This window comes from Trematosphaeria pertusa (genome assembly GCF_010094035.1).
Source record: "Trematosphaeria pertusa strain CBS 122368 unplaced genomic scaffold BU26scaffold_9, whole genome shotgun sequence".
Lineage (NCBI taxonomy): Eukaryota > Fungi > Ascomycota > Dothideomycetes > Pleosporales > Trematosphaeriaceae > Trematosphaeria > Trematosphaeria pertusa.
Genome location: NW_022987220.1, coordinates 177326 through 193762, shown reverse-complemented (window position 1 = coordinate 193762; position 16437 = coordinate 177326). Strand labels below are relative to the sequence as shown.

General features: G+C 52.7%; 6 protein-coding genes across 6 annotated transcripts; 4 read left to right on the top strand and 2 right to left on the bottom strand.

The window, feature by feature from the left end:
* Positions 1-403: 403 nt before the first annotated feature.
* Positions 404-1347, bottom strand: BU26DRAFT_486490 (short chain alcohol dehydrogenase; the record flags this gene model as incomplete). The annotated part of the gene is made up of 2 exons (XM_033825919.1): positions 498-1347; positions 404-445 (listed from the first exon to the last, which is right to left on the bottom strand). Exons 1-2 carry the CDS (start codon positions 1302-1304, stop codon positions 404-406), a joined length of 849 nt encoding a protein of 282 aa, XP_033682065.1. The 5' UTR covers positions 1305-1347.
* A 1374-nt stretch (positions 1348-2721) lies between these two features.
* BU26DRAFT_340808 (uncharacterized protein) lies at positions 2722-4027 on the top strand. Its single transcript, XM_033822308.1, has 4 exons — positions 2722-2959; positions 3012-3213; positions 3264-3686; positions 3734-4027. The coding sequence occupies exons 1-4, from the start codon at positions 2849-2851 to the stop codon at positions 3784-3786; spliced, it is 789 nt and encodes a 262-aa protein (XP_033682064.1). The 5' UTR covers positions 2722-2848; the 3' UTR covers positions 3787-4027.
* Positions 4028-4665: 638 nt separating this feature from the next.
* On the top strand, positions 4666-7031 carry BU26DRAFT_459139 (general substrate transporter). The gene is made up of 5 exons (XM_033824999.1): positions 4666-5221; positions 5277-5664; positions 5718-6369; positions 6431-6560; positions 6621-7031. Exons 1-5 carry the CDS (start codon positions 5125-5127, stop codon positions 6884-6886), a joined length of 1533 nt encoding a protein of 510 aa, XP_033682063.1. The 5' UTR covers positions 4666-5124; the 3' UTR covers positions 6887-7031.
* Positions 7032-7845: 814 nt separating this feature from the next.
* On the top strand, positions 7846-8393 carry BU26DRAFT_596700 (uncharacterized protein; the record flags this gene model as incomplete). Its single annotated transcript, XM_033834978.1, has 3 exons — positions 7846-8085; positions 8150-8225; positions 8276-8393. The coding sequence occupies exons 1-3, from the start codon at positions 7902-7904 to the stop codon at positions 8391-8393; spliced, it is 378 nt and encodes a 125-aa protein (XP_033682062.1). The 5' UTR covers positions 7846-7901.
* Positions 8394-9539: 1146 nt separating this feature from the next.
* BU26DRAFT_340788 (uncharacterized protein) lies at positions 9540-11168 on the top strand. Its single transcript, XM_033822307.1, has 5 exons — positions 9540-9830; positions 9880-9978; positions 10024-10409; positions 10454-10521; positions 10567-11168. The coding sequence occupies exons 1-5, from the start codon at positions 9663-9665 to the stop codon at positions 11007-11009; spliced, it is 1164 nt and encodes a 387-aa protein (XP_033682061.1). The 5' UTR covers positions 9540-9662; the 3' UTR covers positions 11010-11168.
* A 1359-nt stretch (positions 11169-12527) lies between these two features.
* On the bottom strand, positions 12528-16307 carry BU26DRAFT_520328 (uncharacterized protein). The gene is made up of 6 exons (XM_033829268.1): positions 16070-16307; positions 14208-16025; positions 13948-14157; positions 13721-13891; positions 13410-13583; positions 12528-13356 (listed from the first exon to the last, which is right to left on the bottom strand). Exons 1-6 carry the CDS (start codon positions 16143-16145, stop codon positions 12773-12775), a joined length of 3033 nt encoding a protein of 1010 aa, XP_033682060.1. The 5' UTR covers positions 16146-16307; the 3' UTR covers positions 12528-12772.
* Positions 16308-16437: the final 130 nt, after the last annotated feature.

Here is a 16437-nt window from a genome sequence, read left to right as displayed (position 1 = left end):
TTCTCACCCCACCGAACGGCGGAGCCCGCTGGGCGGGAGAGCAACGCTTACTGGGTCGTACGATACTGCTCTGACGCGGAATTGGGATTTTGGGGGCGTTGGCACGATTTGCGGACATGAGCAGGCACGTGAAAAGATACGTCCTAGTTTGATTTTTTTTATGTGCCTGGACGTTTTCACGATAGTGGACTTGGAAGTCGTGATGGGAAGGTGCAAAGTCGGGGGAGACCTCGGTAAAAGCCACGTTTTCGTACTAGTGCATCATCGAAGGCTAGCACCCCGACCTAGACAGCCTAGGGTCCCTTTCTATCATCTATGTGTCCGCCACTTGAGGCTCTCCTTTCCATCGAATCGCCTCCATGCCTGAAACTTGATGTCGCTATTGAAACCTACGAAAGGCTCGTTACTTCTTTCGCAAGGCTCCTCCATCGACCGTGATGTCTTGCTACAAGAGGCATTAGCAATGGTCAACGAACGACGAGCGATCAAACACTTACTCCTGTTACGAAACCCGCGTCCATCAGGTACATGCAAGCGTCCGCAATGTCCTTTGGCCTTCCAGCGCGGTTCGTTGGATGATCTTCGACATCCTTCTCCGCAATTTGGCCTTCCCAATCCTCGCCCCTCTCATCGCCCTCCTTGCTCTCATGGGCAGCCTTGATCCTTCCAGGAGCCACGAGGTTCACGCGAATGCCCATATGACCTAGGCTGATTGCCATTGCGTGCATCAGGCCCAGCTGGCCTGCCTTGCTCGCGGCATACCCCTCCTGATTCGGATCGCTCTGATGAGCTCGGAAGGAGCCAATGTGGATAATGCATGGACCGGCACCGTGGATCTTCTGCGCTCCGGACACGGCATCTCGCTGCTCGGTTTTCATGTACGGGATACAGGCCTGGCTCATGGCGAATGGGCTCGTGAGATTCGTCTCGATGTACGCCTGCCATTGCTCCAAGGTTTCCCGGTCCTCCATCGTCTTCCCGTCTTTCCAGTATGGCGACGCAATGCTTGCGTTGTTGACCAGGACGTCGATACGGCCGCCGAAGAACTTGGCCGCGGCTTGGACCTTTGATCGAATCTCCTTTACGTCCCGGAGATTGCACGTGTCCACCTCCAACTTCCCGTCATCATCGTATTTCTTAAGGTGTACCTTCTTGAGATATTCTAGCTCTTCTTCCTGGATGTCGAAAATGTAGACACGGTGGCCAGCTTCGAGGAAGTAACGAGCCAGAGCTCGACCGATGCCGCGAGCGCCGCCCGAGACGATGATGTTTCTCGAGTTGCTGGAATTCTCGACTGGAGCCATAGTATCGAATTTCGAACTCTAGGAAATCGGATTGAGGGAGAGTACGCGCCGACGAACACTGATGCCATCTACAGATACTCCGTCGATATCGCGAAGCACGAACAACGTCGCTCTGACGTCACTCTTCCCAACATCGCAACTCAAGCTCAAATTGCGACCCTACCTCATGTCAAAATTGAAAAGAGGTTGTCCTATTTGGTCTGGTCCTTCAAAATCTGAAAACCAGTCCTTCCATTGCGTGTCGATTCCCGTGACTCTTGGCGCTTTCCGTTCTTCAGTTCTAAGGTCCTCAGCTAAACGATTCCTGCCGTGTGCCCATCTAAGAGAAAGACCGCACGCGTGAGGTCAATACCGAACGGCCACGCGCAGTTGACAAATACTCTGGCTGGAAATGACGACGACTCGAAGAGAAAGGCTACTTCTACCCTTCCACCATGTAAACGAGACGAGGGCTCACGGAGCGCGAAACGACAGACACGCAATGACGGACGTACGCGAGTAAGCAAACTGCAAGAGGCGAAAACAAACTCCAAGAACCGCGCGGTGCTTTGCTACGTCCAAAGCTTGAGATTGCTTCTCCTACCGAAACAGCGATCGCCCCAGTCACGCCTTTCCCCGTTTCGGCCTTCTCCACTGTATAGACCCCATCGGATTTTCCCATGATTTCCCCTCTAGCATCCGTTTCGAGCCTTGAAAATGGCGCATCACCTGTTCTTGGCAGCCATGTAACTTCTTTCGTCGCAGGCCCCTTGTATGATCTCCCGGAGCGGCTGCACCCCGCAAAACTAGCTCACCAAGCCAGGTTTGACAGCCCCTGTCACAACGCCTCTTCCCACGATGTCGGAACGCTGTTGCTATCAATTGCCCAATAGATCCTCGCTTCCCGAGGAACAAACTTTTCCCAAGTTTCGGGCAGGGTTTTTTCTAACGTACACAACTTCTCTTCTGGGCCACCTCCGGTTTCTGACTCAGCAATATCGTTCCTTCTCCGAACTGCGCGGCGAGACCTCCAACTGGACTGTTCACGTCGCTACAACCCTTTCGAGGCCCTATACCCGCAGCTTACGCGGCGCTGCCCATCCTGATGGATCATCTCCGCGCGAGGCTGAAATCCACGACGGCCTTCGTGGATCAGGCTCTGCTTCAGCAAGGCCTTGAAACTCAGCACATCATCGCGGATTGCTCCATACGGAATGGAATGTTTGTAGACTTACGTTAACGCCAAGATTTTCCTCGGCCCATACGTTAGAGCTCGGCGCTTCCTTGCGTAATGGACAGAATGGACACCGTCTACTGCGTCTGCAGGCACCAGGTACGGAGTTGGGGCAGCACGCTTGCGCAGTCTATTTACCATCCATAGAAGTACTTAAAGACTTCATTTCTCCAAGACCAGAGATTCATTCCACATCCTCCCTTCCCTTCGTGTGCCTTCCGGTCAAGGACTTTCTTTCAATACGTTTACTTTCTTACTCTCCTTTTTCTAATTCAATCATTTACACCACTGCCGGGCAGCCACACATATCCTATTCATTCAATCATTCACGATGCGGTTTTCCTTCGCTGCTCAAGCCGTCGTCCTCGGCCTTCTTGCTTCTCAGCCGGTCGTGGCTGATCTGGTCGATTTCAGTGCTGCGGATGTAGCTCGTCGATTCGTCGTAAGTACACTTGGTCATCGTCATAGTTTTCCCACACTGACCCGTTGCAAAGGGTGGTCCCGCGAACGCCGCGTCAAACTACGTCAACGCTCTCTCCTTGGACCGCCGTCAAGGCAAGGGCAAGGGAGGAGGTGGTGGAGGCAAAGGGAAGGGTAATGCTGGCGGCGCTGGTGGAGCTGGTGCAGCTGGCGGCGCGGGAGGTGCGGGAGGAGCTGGGGCGGCCGGAGCAGCTGCTGCGGGTGGAGCGGGCAAAGGTTTGTGCTGTCACTTGATGCATACACAGAACACTGCTGATCTCCACTAGGAAAGGGAAAGAATAATGCCGCGAACGCTGCCCAAGCGAATGCCGCCAATGCCAATGCCAATGCCAACAATGCGAATGCGAATGCGAACGCCAACAACGCGAATGCTAATGCTAATGCTGCGAACGCTGCGAATGCTGCAAATGCTGCGAATGCCGCCAACGCGAACAACGCCGCCAACGCAAATGCCGCCAACGCAAATGCCAACGCGAACGCGAACGCTAATGCTAATGCCGCGAATGCTGCAAATGCCGCCAACGCAAATGCGAATAACGCGAATGCAAACGCGAACAACGCAAATGCCAATGCGAACGCCAACAACGCAAACGCAAATGCCGCAAATGCCAACAACGCGAACGCCAACGCTGCGAACGCCAACGCTGCGAACGCCAATGCTGCGAATGCCAACGCCGCGGCGGCGAACTGTGAGTCTTTCATCCTCCCTCTCCTCTCCCCAACTAACCTCCCCTAGGCGCTGCTATAAACGCTGCTGCGACCAACGCGACGGCTGCGGCTACGGACTGAGTAGGTTAGTAGTGAAGCTGCAGGCAGCATTGCGGAAGGAAGGTCGATCAGCATGCGGTGGAAGGGGACAGACATGAGTGACACACCTTCACGGTGCTTTCTACTGTGGTGGGCTGCGGACCCAAGGCAGTGAGTGGCTTCACGGACATTCATTCGGACTGGTGGAGTCCCTCTTTTTTCAAAACCATATACCCTCTTTACGAAATTACATGAAGAAAAGTCGATATTTGCCACTCATTCTTCTATCATCATACGTACTCGCCCACGATTTACATGGGTATCTACTGCGAGATGGCGCCGAAGAAGCAGGAACGCACTCAATGATGATCCTATGTCATGGGAGGTCTTCGTCGCATCCTTCTCCGTAGATGCCGATTATGTCCAGCCAATGGTTCTGAAGGGTTTGGATCAGGGGTTTGGGCAGTGGTTAGCAATCACTTCACGATATATACATAGAAACAGGGAATTTGCTTTCAGTCGTGGCGTTGTGGCAACTGCACCTTGATGTGAGTGGTCACAGAATGGTTGGTCGGAAAGAGGGACGCGATGGTTTTCAGAGCCGGCCTTCGCTACATCTCTCCACTCGCACTACGGCTGATACATATTCAAGGGTTGAGCGGGAGGAGGCTGAGCATTTCTAGTGCGCCCATCTGCTTCCATAGGCCTGTGTTTGCCTGGAAGGCGGAATTGGGCCTTCTCGGAGCCTCGACGGATTCTGGACTGGGCTTGTTGTCTAGTCTTGGGACGTGGTTGCCGAAGTTGGAAACGCGCGAGATGCTCCTTAGCAATTCGGCTTCAAAGTAATTCGGAGCAGGCTCTCACGCGCTATCTCAGTGCACTTAGGCGCGCAGAATCCCGGCACAACGCTCTCACATTGGCGAAAAGCCTATTCTGCACGCTATATACACACGTTCCGGGTTATATCTCAATGAGCAGTTCTCAAATAATCTGTCAAGAGCTATCCTCGAGCCTGCTCTTCCGCCACCCCCGAGGCTCCGGAGGCTGCCAAAGGGTCTTCGTTCAGTTATAGAGCCTGCAGCGCAACTAGTCTGATCCCAACTATCTTGCGTTCGGTTCTTCTGTCCCATTTCACACATCATGGAACATTTAGAAGTTCTCCACGGTCAACGACGATCCCCGCGTGTCGGCAGCAACTACCCCGAGACAATGGAGCCCCGGATCGACATCATCAATCCCGGATTTAACCCTGCGTCAGCAAGCTCGGAGGGATAATATCGCGAACATGAGGGCGCTAGATTTCACGGCGCCGTATACATAACTACTTCGTGCTTGCCACATGAGCCATCACCTCGCCCCAAATCACCCAAATTCCTCAAGATGCATCCCTGGAAGCACAACTTTCGCGGCAAGACGCTCATCTTCGCAGTCACGGCGGCAGCATGCCAGGCCTTCTTGCTGTTAGGTTTCGACCAAGGTGAGCGTTTCCGCACCTACATCAACCAGGTTCAAGAAGATTGACCGCTCGACAGGCGTTATGGCCGGTATCATCGGCGCAGATAATCGCTTTGGTCGCGACTTCAATAGCCCTGATGCCGACATGCAAGGTAATATTACGGCTCTTTACGACATAGGCTGCGTTGTCGGCTCCATCGCCTGCTACTTCATCGGCGAACATTTCGGTCGACGGACGATGCTTATGGCTGGCGGAAGCATCATGATCGTAGGGGCTGTAATCCTGGCTTCCTCCGATACAGTTGCGCAGTTGATCGTTGGACGCATAGTAACCGGGATCGGAAACGGGATGAACTCGTCTACCGCGCCAGTATACTTGACGGAGTGTGCTCCTCCATCTTACCGAGGTGCTCTCTTGACGCTTCAGGGAACTGTAACCATTCTGGGTGTGGTAATTGCGTACTGGTAAGCCGATTACCATTCGTTCATTCCAGGCACTTTGACTGACGTTCATGCAGGATGGACTACGGTACCAGCTTCAGCGAATCATCCTTCCAATGGCGCTTCCCTCTAGCCTTCCAAGCACTATTCGCTATCCTCCTAGTCCTTCAGATCATTGGCCTCCCCGAGACACCTCGATGGCTCGTCCAGCACGACCGGTACGAAGAAGCACGCGCCGTAACCGCGGCGCTTGAAGACAAAGACCTCGACCATCCAGACGTCAACAGTATGATCCTCAATATACGCATCGGCCTCGAAGAGGAGCAAAAAGGTGGCCCCTTCCGATTCAGGGAGCTGTTCACCTGGGGCCAGACGCAGAACCTGCGACGACTGCTCATCGTCATCTCTATCCAACTTGGACAACAATGGACGGGAAGCAATATGATAAATTACTATGCACCCGTCATTTTCCAGAACAGTATGCACCTGAGCCGGGATCTTTCCCTGATACTAGGAGGCGCCGCCCAGTGCACCTACCTCGTGGGCTCAGCTATACCAGTCTTGCTGATGGACCGCTTTGGGCGCCGGAGTTTACTTATGGCTTGCACGGCGGGTTTGTGCTTCTGCTTCGTAATGGTCACTATTCTATTGTCGCTTGGGACGGAGGGTCCTGCATATGGAGCTACGGCTTTTATCTTCCTCTTTCAGCTAATATATGGCATTGGCTGGGTAAGATCCTCCATGATTCCCATGAGTATACCCAATCCCGTTGACTGACATACCTTTGCAGCTTCCAGTACCTTGGTTCTATCCTTCGGAGATAAGTACGACTAGGACGCGAACAAAGATGCAAGCGATAGCGTCAGGATGGAACTGGATGTTCGTCTTCACCGTAGTGAAGATTACGCCCATTTCCTTCGGTAAGCTTCCTTTTTCGTGCGTACACCGTTCGGCCGATAAGTATATCTAACTCAGTACAGACAACATCGGATGGCGCACTTTTATCATCTTTGCGGTCCTCAACGCTGCCTTCATCCCGATGGTATACTGCTTCTACCCCGAAACGAAAGGAATCACTCTCGAAGATATTCCGCTGCTGTTTAACAAGGGAGGAGTCACAGGCGGCGTGTTGGCGAGCAAGGGTGGGAGGACAGTCACTCCGCATCAGCACGCTCAGGAGGCGCACGTGGATGAGAAGATGGCTAGCAGGCAGGTGGAGGACGGCGCTGAACTGCCGCAGGCGTAATCAGCTGCATGCTTGGACCGAGTCAGCGCCGGCTCGTGTCGGAGTCGGCTTACCGGTCACACATTCCTATGCCGGTAAATAGGGGAACTGGGCGTAATCTTACTTGTTACATCCGCTCGTCCAGTTTCGAATCCACTTGTCATCTGTCACTGTCAGCGGTCTTGGAAGTATGTAAGCAGCCTTATAGGGCGTTCAAGAACTTCAGGAGATGCTCTTCGCGTAACCAATGACGACCTCCTTTTCTAGAAGGCAAACTAATGGAAACCCACACCCCACTTCTATGACCGAAGACAGAGTCTTGCGAAGATTCATCGCGAGGGTTTTCTGATCATTGCAGGTCCCATTAAGAGTTCTTCGACCGTGGCAGGTACGAGGGTAATGGCACGATACTACGATACTACGATACTACGATACTCTAAAGAAGATGGCGAGAACGAATAGGAGGTAGGAGATGGCAAGACGTACCTATTTCCTATCGCCGATTCTAAGGACGCTTACCAAACGACGGCGCCAGATCCCACGTCGGCTGAACGGGCCAGCAAGGCAACACAAGAACTCTCTGTCACTGGAAGCTGAGCAAAAACCTTCCATCACACACAGGCTCTACGCCGCAGTGGCTTCTGACAAGGAGCGGTGGCGGTCAGCGTCCACGTAAAGGGGTTTGTTGAGCAGCCAACAGGAGCAGAACTACGACTTCTTAACGAACATGCTATCGATCTGCCCAGCATAATGGCGAGGAGATGGAGCTTCACGAGGACAAACCGCGGAGGTTCTGAGCTCTGAAGAGACGGTTCTTTCTACCGTCTATCCGAAGGATGCGGGAGAATTGCTGAGAAAGCAGGCTCAGAAGGGGAAGGCAGTCGTCCGCCCTAGACTTATTTCTCAAGTATAAAGGGGGACGATACGTCGCTGTCAGTAACAACACAAGCAGTCATAAGCGCCTTCTCTGGATTCCTCAAGGAACATCTCTCTATCAAATCACTAAATTCCACATCCCGCACTCCCTCCAGTCACTATGAAGCCCACCGCCGCGATCCTCTCCCTGGCTTTCGCCATCTCCGGCCTCGCCGCCCCTGCCCCCGATGCCCACAACAGCCTCTTCGCCCGCGAGCCCTCTAACGTCCTCCTCTGCAAGAACACAGACTGTGCGGGCCCAAACGCCGACCAGTTTGATCTCGGCATCAACACTGGCATATGCAGTACGTATCTGTCTCTCTCCCAAAACGCAGTCAACCACGCTCAAGCTGACTTGATTCCAAACAGGCAACGTCCCCGCCAATTTCTTGGGAACTATTTCTGCGATTGCGCCAAATGGCATCTTGAACTGCTCCCTCTTCGCGTATGTTTCGGAGAACGCCTAATGGGCATATACTGACTTCCATGCTATAGCGGCGCTGACTGCACAGGCGCTTCGCCGCCTGTGGTCACTGGGCGCGTTAACGACCTCGGAGCGGCGCCGTATAATTTCAATGATAGGACGGCGTCTTTGCTCTGCAATCGCAAGTAGACGGTGTCTCTTCCGATGGTAGATGAGAGGGGCAACCTGAGAGTTGGCGAAGGCCGTAAGGTTTTCGTGATGTAGGCGATGCGAAGTGGCTTTCCTTTGTGGTTTCTTTGAGACAGTCGTTACCGGAAAGCTGGCCAGCTTGTTGTTCTTGCCTTTTCGTAGAAAAGAATCCACACTCTCTTGGACAGCGCTGTTGGTCGACCGTATGTGGTTGCGAAGATTGATTGATTGATTTTTCTCGTTTTAAGTCTCCAAACCTGCCATCCTCGCTCATCCAACGAAACACCCCCTCCGAAAGAGCACCCCTCCAGTACGATCCTAGAATAAAGATTGAGTTCGAATTCATACCAGGTTAGGGAAACGGATAGACATCTGGAAGGTAAAGGAGTGGATATTGGCTAGCGCGTTGTTGACGCGGAATTATGTATCTATCGACGGCCTCCACGAATAGCTTCCTACAACCTAGAGTAAGGCACGCTTGTATGGGTATTGCGACACGTATAAGGGATGCTTCGGAGGCATCCTGAAGTGCTCTTCCCCGCAGACTGGTCCGAGCGTTCGAGCTATTCTCTGGCTCCCCTCGCCCCACCACGCCAGCGCCGTCTTCCCGTCATATCCATCGCGGCTTTCACGGCAGCGCAACCTCGTTTATCATTTTGATGATCGACAGCAATCTTTGTCTTCCGATGGATCGCACCGTTAAGATTTTCCCGAGCGTCCTGCTTAAGCCATCATCGCGTATCTCAGAACTAGACAAATGACAGCTGTCGTGCGCCTGCCAATGCTTACTTTTGCCTATTGTTTTCTTTCTTCTTCCCTTCACGCGTTCCCTTGACTTCCAGCTGCGGCGCCAAACTCCCTGTGGAACGGCGCCATGGGCCCAACATGCTGTGACCAGCAGGGAACTCCCAAAACGGAAGCAAATCCACCAACCTCAGCAAGGCGAAACGGACATGTAGTAACACGCAGAAAAACAAACTTCGCCGACCCTGATGGCCAGGGGTTGGTTTCGTCATTGCCATTTGTACCACGGTTCGGGTCGAGATGCGCAGTGTAACAAAACCACTATATATCTCGAGTCCCGCCTCGGGCGTTCAGCCACCTGTGCGGCTTGCTGTTCATAGCTCTGGATTTTTGTCTCTACATGGTCAGTCCTTGTTCCTATCGCAGACCAGGCGTCTAAGTCTTCAACGACATCGATGAGCTATAGCTTCCCTACTTCCCGCCGATCGGTTTGAGTTCCTCTTGCGCGCCTCTTCAGCAACAGCTATGGTGCTGCACGATTCCAAGAGTATCGCGCGGCGTGGAGAGCAGGTTGAAAGCATCGCGATAGCCTTTCTCGTCCTGTCTTGGTTTTTCATTGCGCTTCGAATATGGACGCGGACCCATGTTATCTCCAACTTCGGATGGGACGATTCGGCAATGGTATTCGCTGGAGTAAGGATCTCAAAGTTGCTCTCGAAGCGGTCTTGCTAAGTTGACCAAGATGATCTTCACTGTTTACTGCGCATGCATACTATTCATCGAAGCAAACGGCGGCGGAACTCACGTCACTTCAGTCGCGCAGCTGACCATGCTCACAAAGGTGAGCGCTGCTATCTACTTCTCAATTTTAGCTGACATGTAGTAGTGGACCATCGCCGGCGAAGTCACTTACATCGTCACAGTTATGGTGCTGAAGATCTCACTAGGCATCTTCTTCGCCAGAATCGTCGTCAAATCGTGGCAGCTCGTACTGATCTATGTTACAGTAGCCGTGACCATCATTTCCTCGATGGCTTCCTTCTTCTACTGTCTCTTCCGATGCGGTCCTAATCTGAACGACTACGTATTTCGACAACTAGCAAACCGATGTACCGCGCAAGCGCTCGATCGATTTTTCGCATACCAACACGCTTCTTTTACGACCCTCTCGGACTGTATATTCGCGATACTACCCATCTTCATACTGTGGAATACTAGCTTGGGCAGGCGTTCAAAGATCTCCGTAGGAGTAATCCTGTCCTTGGCTGCGCTGTGAGTATCGCCTCGGAGAATCGTGACCCATTCTGACCCGGCAGTGGCTGCATATGTTCCATTATCCGATTCCGGTACGTCGACGGCTTGACTCAGGTTGACGACTTCTTCTGTAAGTATTTCTCATCTCACATAGTTCGATATTCATGGATTGTAGGGAATGCTGTCAACGTATCGCTCTGGTCCACCATCGAACCCGGCGCAGGTATCATTGCAGGTTGTTTGGCGACGCTGCGCCCCTTATTGAAGCGGGCCTTCGTCAAAGCACGGTCGATACGATCTTCGGCCTCTAAATCCCTCAAGCAAGCTTCGCGCTCAGTCCGATCGAACGAGGATTCCCCGAAGCACAAGAACTGCACCGCAAACAACAGCAAGGACTCCCACTCGGGCACTGATACTGACATTGAGGCTCAGCATGGCCTAGGTCAGGTCATTGAGCTAGGATCGGATATCAACAAGAAAGGGGAATCGACTGGTTGCATCCTTCCACAAGACCAAGAGCCGGGACCGTTCCCATTACAGAGGGACCGCAGCCTAGAGCTCGATCGCCAGAGCTCCCGCACCTTGCACTGTGGCCGCTACTCCCACGATACTCCTTAAATAGAGGGATAGCGAATAGGGATACAGGCCGGACCAACGGCCATCCGTCTTCGGGGCTGACAATGCGATCGCCTCCTCGCTGAAATTTCCCACATCGGCAACCGGCCTTTGGCCTGTCATACCGGTAACTATCCACATCCGTGGGTGTCCCGGGACCGTTATGGGAGCTCTGAGACAAATATCGCACTCTATGTGGCGGTTCGAGGCCGCATTGCGCGTTTACCACCATTCCACATGCGGACACTCCTGCATGGACACAGTCACACATTTTCGATCATCCCCCTGAAGTGCAGCCCTACAGAGAGCGCTAAGACGATATGACAGCGGACCCATTGCACCGCAGAGCACCGCATGGGGTAATATTGCTTTTGCTCTTTCTGTTGTCATCCATCCTTCACATCTCAACGCGTCGCCAGCTCAGTCGACCGATTCGAGGGTTTTACGGGCGAAACCGGACCGTATCGACATCCTTTCCCATCGTAGTGGATGCCGAACCGACCCCCCAAGGCGCGGTTCCGCCTCCGCATCATTTCCCGCCATGCTTCCTCCCAATTCTGCCTAGAAGATGCGAAGCAGCATTTTCTCATGAAGAGACCTACCGTGTGTCCCTAAGGAGCGCCACCGTAAGCTCTTCGAACCTGAATTTCTCCGACTTTTACTTCTTTGGCCTGCTAGCTTTGGGGAACTGTCAGGCGTACACAATGAGGGTTGCACATGATACCAGTTTGCTTTTCGCACCAGTGTCTTGATACTTTGGTTTAGCGGGTATCCGCGTATGTTGGTCATCGAGAACCGACATTCAAATCTGCTCCATCTATCTCGTTCTTCGTGCTACTCCCATATTATTTCATTTTCGTTTTCTTCCAATCATTTCAATAAAAGCTCACCATACCCCTACCAGTGGAGCTCCGCGCGAAACACGTCGGAAGTCTGCAGCCGCAGCGTTTCTTTGCATTTTCCTTTCGCCTTCCCTCACTAATCGAGTCGGCTTTCCCTTTTCAGAGGCCTCTGCATACAGTACCATCCCCACGCCGTCATCTGCGGTTCGAAGCCCTGTCCTTGTCTACGACGCTTGTTTGAATGATGGCGCGGCCTGATCTAAGCGTATGTTTGCATGATCGATCGACATGTTGAGTTTGGGAGGAGCTGCAGGTGGTTTTGAATATGGAAATCAAGCCGAGTGGGGGATGTCGTTACGGCGGTCACAAGGGTCAGAATTCGCAAGTTCAATTTCGCAAATTCCGTTCCTACTTCTTCCACACCCTTGAAGCCCGTCAGGCTCCGTGTTCCAACTTAAATTCCGTGGTTGGAGAATATTGTCACCTCGCGGTCTTAGGTAATACGTATACTTTTTGCAGCGCGGATTTCGGGTAGTAGAATGCTAGGGGATTGTGAAGTCTACTGCCTAAGCCGCTATCCTCGGAACGGGACTGCTGGAAAGTGTGCAGTTCTTGGCTTTCAAGGGCTCGTCGATTGGAGGAAGTGTACTTTTGGGAGCATAAGGAAGTCAGATAGTGCGTGCAAATGTGTTTGACACCATCTATTCTACTAATACGTGATGAATTACATGTTTCATCTTATTCCCGACGACGACAAGCAAGTTACTGATGTGCTAGACGTTTGCTGATGCCTCCCCACCGCCTTTGAATATGCGAAACTCGCAAATACATATGGACTGGTGACATAGTGACCAGATAGGAATCTAGAGACTGTTTGAAAACCTCTGCTGTCGGGGGATGAGAGGTAGCTAGGCTCGGGGCGGATCAGTCCGAATCAGAATCGGAATCTGACGAGTCGTTCTTCTTCTTCGCATGCGACTCCTTCTTCTTACTCTTACGCCGGTCCTCAACCGAAGATTTAGACGAGGAGGAGTCAGAGTCGTAGCGTTTCGACTTGGACTTCTTCCCCTTTTTCTTCTCTCGGCTCCTGAACTTCGTCTTCCGTATCTTCTCATGCTCCATCTTCTCCTCGTACGTGTTACCCAGGGTGTCTTTCATATACTCATCGAACAACTCTACCGTCCTGGCAACCACTTCGAACTGCGATCTTCCAAGCTCAACTTTGACGTCGCTATCTTTCGAGTAGCCGTCGGGGTCGGTGGGGTCAAAGCCCTTCTGCTTTGACCGCGCTTCATACTCCGCCATAGCAAGTGCCGTGTGGAAAGCGTTCCGGATCTGGCGACCATTCCAGCGGGCTCCTTCTGGCGTAGCATTGTAATGCTCGCGAGCGAAAGACTTGATGCTTTTGGAGTCGATGTGGAAGTTTGGACGTGAGCCGTTGGCTTTTTTGGTTCTCCTGATGAAGACCTTCCACACATCCACGGTGTCTTGTTCATCGAAGTTCGGATCTTGATTTCGAGCAGTCAGTGATGGTTTAGAGACAAGATGGTGGACCGCTTACAGAATAGTGACAGATGAATGCGCGATTTGAACGCTTCATCGAATGTGCCAATACGATTCGTCGTCAGGAATAGAATACCCTTATAGTATTCTAGCATGCGTAGAAAGACCGACACTGTGGCGTTGCGGCCATAATCGTCCCTCGTACGCTTGGCCATGAATACATCGGCCTCGTCTAGGGGTCGCAGTACACGTTAGCAAAGCCTTAGGAATAGAAGAGCGGCTAGAAATCTGAGTAGGTTCCAGTGGCCTTAATGCCAAGGAGCAGCCATAGGCACAACATGCCAGCGTGTAGACCACGTATGTACGTACCTAGGAGCATTACACAGTCCCACCGGCTCGCTGAGTACAGGTGAAAAGACAGACTGTCTTCGATCTCTTTTGCGTTGCTCCCAAGGTCACCACATGTCAAAGGATATAGCGGCCGCTGGACCAAGTCCGCAACACATTCGGCGGTAGCTGTCTTTCCCACTCCGGGAGCGCCTGTATTGTTGGTGAGCCACTCAACGACCTCAACGAACGGTGGAAATATGGCTCACCATGTAACAGGATCATGAGACCTTGCCCTTTCCCGCTCACTATGTCCAGGTCCCTCTCGTGATCATTGGCTCGTGAGCCCTTCTTTCTGAAGTGTTCTTGAACTTGTGCTTGGATAATTCGCTTGGTCTCCGAGGGCAGGACGAGTTGATCGAATATAATGTCTTCTCGACCTCGATGGACCTTAACGATGTTATCGACGAGGACCGCAGCTAAGTCCGGATTAGCAAGAGGAGCATCGGGAGGCAAATTCTTGACGCACCCCACTTTCTCGAACGCAAGCACCACCCGAACAGGCGGTGCGAGCATATAGCAAGATCATCCTCCTCAAAATTTTTCTTGTTTTCGAACCTAGTTGTGAACTGGAGAACATGCCCGCGGCCTTCGACATGCTCATCCATGTATTCTTCTTCAACATAGTTGTCAGAAACTATGACGTCTGTATTTCGGCCACAGTACCCTTGTTCCCAGTCGTTCGGTGTGCAGTAATGAGCCGTTTCGCAAGTGTCGAGAGCCTCTGGTGCGAAATAGTATGGTAGATGTTGCGTTTCCTCGTGCCTCCAATAGTACTCCATGTCCACGATCATTTGCTCATCCAATTCGTCCTTCGTCTTCAAATCAACGCCGCGATACTCGACATGTGTCACCGCACTGGTGTAGATGGAATCGACAAACTTGCGACCTCGCGCGGCGAGGGACTTCATCGAGGCTTGCCAGTCAGATGCGTACTCGACTGGGTAGACATCGAGCTTCCTGATGTCTCGTTCGCCTTCGTAGGGCTGAATCGTGAATCTTCGGCGAACAGGTATCAGGCGGCGGCCATCAAAGTCAATGTAGTACGCGTCAATGACGAAGGGCACTACGCCGTTGACTGGGGAAATGACCATAGGTGGTGATTGCCCGTTTGGGCCGGGAGGCAATGGTGGTGGATGAAGGTATCTCCGACAAATTTGCGCTCTGCCGCCCCGCACTTGTAAGACCCGCCAGAGGGTACTGTGCCATGGATGATCGTGTTTAGGATCGATGCTCTGGTTCATCAGCAGATGATCACCTGCTTTGAACATATGCCAAAGATGGCTGAACGAAACACTCATGCGTGAGTGGTCTCGTTTGCGGAAGCTCTCGTGGACTGGTACTAGGAATTGATCGACGAAATCTAGCAGACATTGAAGGATGTCTCTGGCCATTTTAGTAGTTTGCACCTCGTCACGGAGCGCCTGGGTGCAATGTGAACAACACGTCATCTCGCAGTCGTCCAATATCTCGTTTACAGCATCGAAGCTCAGGGGGCAACCGCTCTCCGGATCGGTGCTCGAATCGGACTCTTCGTTCGACGCATCCGCTTTGCTTCGATGAAGATCCTCGTAAGTGTCGATTAGATGGCGTAGCTCCAGCAGCCGGGACCGGACTCGTTTGTCGCTCGTCAAGAGTGGCTTGTATGGCCGGAGCATGGTGATGCCATGTCTACTATAACCGTGAGGTATAGTGCTCTGCGGCCCCAGTATCTGTTTCATTAGATATTGAGATGTGAAGATGGGCAAACGAATACGCTCCGGTAAGGAATGGCCCTTAATTCTGTGCAGCTCGTGCAGCGCGTCGTTGTCGCCTTTCTTCGTTCGGTGGAAGTCTTTGGACTGCTCCGTGACATCGTCGTCCTTACTGACGCGATGCATGCGTGTGTGCTTTTGGGAATGCTTGCGAACGCCTACTACAGGCACGGGCTCGCCGACCAAGACTTCGATGGGGTAGAGGTTCTTCTCAGAGGGCACTTCTTGGAACTCTTCCCAGTACAGGGGATTTAGTGTGGGTTGGATGGCTGCTCGGCTGGGATCTTCGCCGGCACTACCCTCCGGCGGTTCCGGCGGTTCTTTGTTCCCTAGTTGCCATTCAAGATTGTTCATACGGAAGAGAAGTGAGCCGTATTGGAGCTCGAGACTTCGAATGAGTAATTCGAGATCCGCGGGTCGGGGCTCCTTGGTTTCCCGACCGTCCTGGACAGTATCGCCGACGGAGCCCTCATCGCTTCCGCTTTGGGTAGAGGAAGGCGATGTGTCGCTTTCTTGGGTTTGCGTACCGCCATCTGCGAGGAGTTAGAAGCTTCGTATATTCGCAAAGGTGACTGGCCTTGGCTTGACTGCACATCGGCATCGGATATTGATGGCGTTGCCGTGGCTGTGCTGACCGGGGGATTTGTGGGCATGGTGAACTCTGAGGTACTGTCAGGCTCGTGGGTTTGACAGCGCCTGTCACCAGTGATAGCTGGAAACGGGAGTCGCTAAATAGCCACAGCCTCGCTCTTATCTGAGACGCCCACAAACCCTTCAGGCAGCCACAGCTAAAGCGCGCCAGGATAACAATTGAGGCAGTTGAAACGAAGGAGGGGTGTACTTTGGGGGCGGTTTCCGTGGCACGCGCGTGTATTGGTTGGTGGGTGTGCCAAGCGCAAGCCGAACCCCCATCTGCCGCTCCTCGTCATCTATCTTCTGCATGTT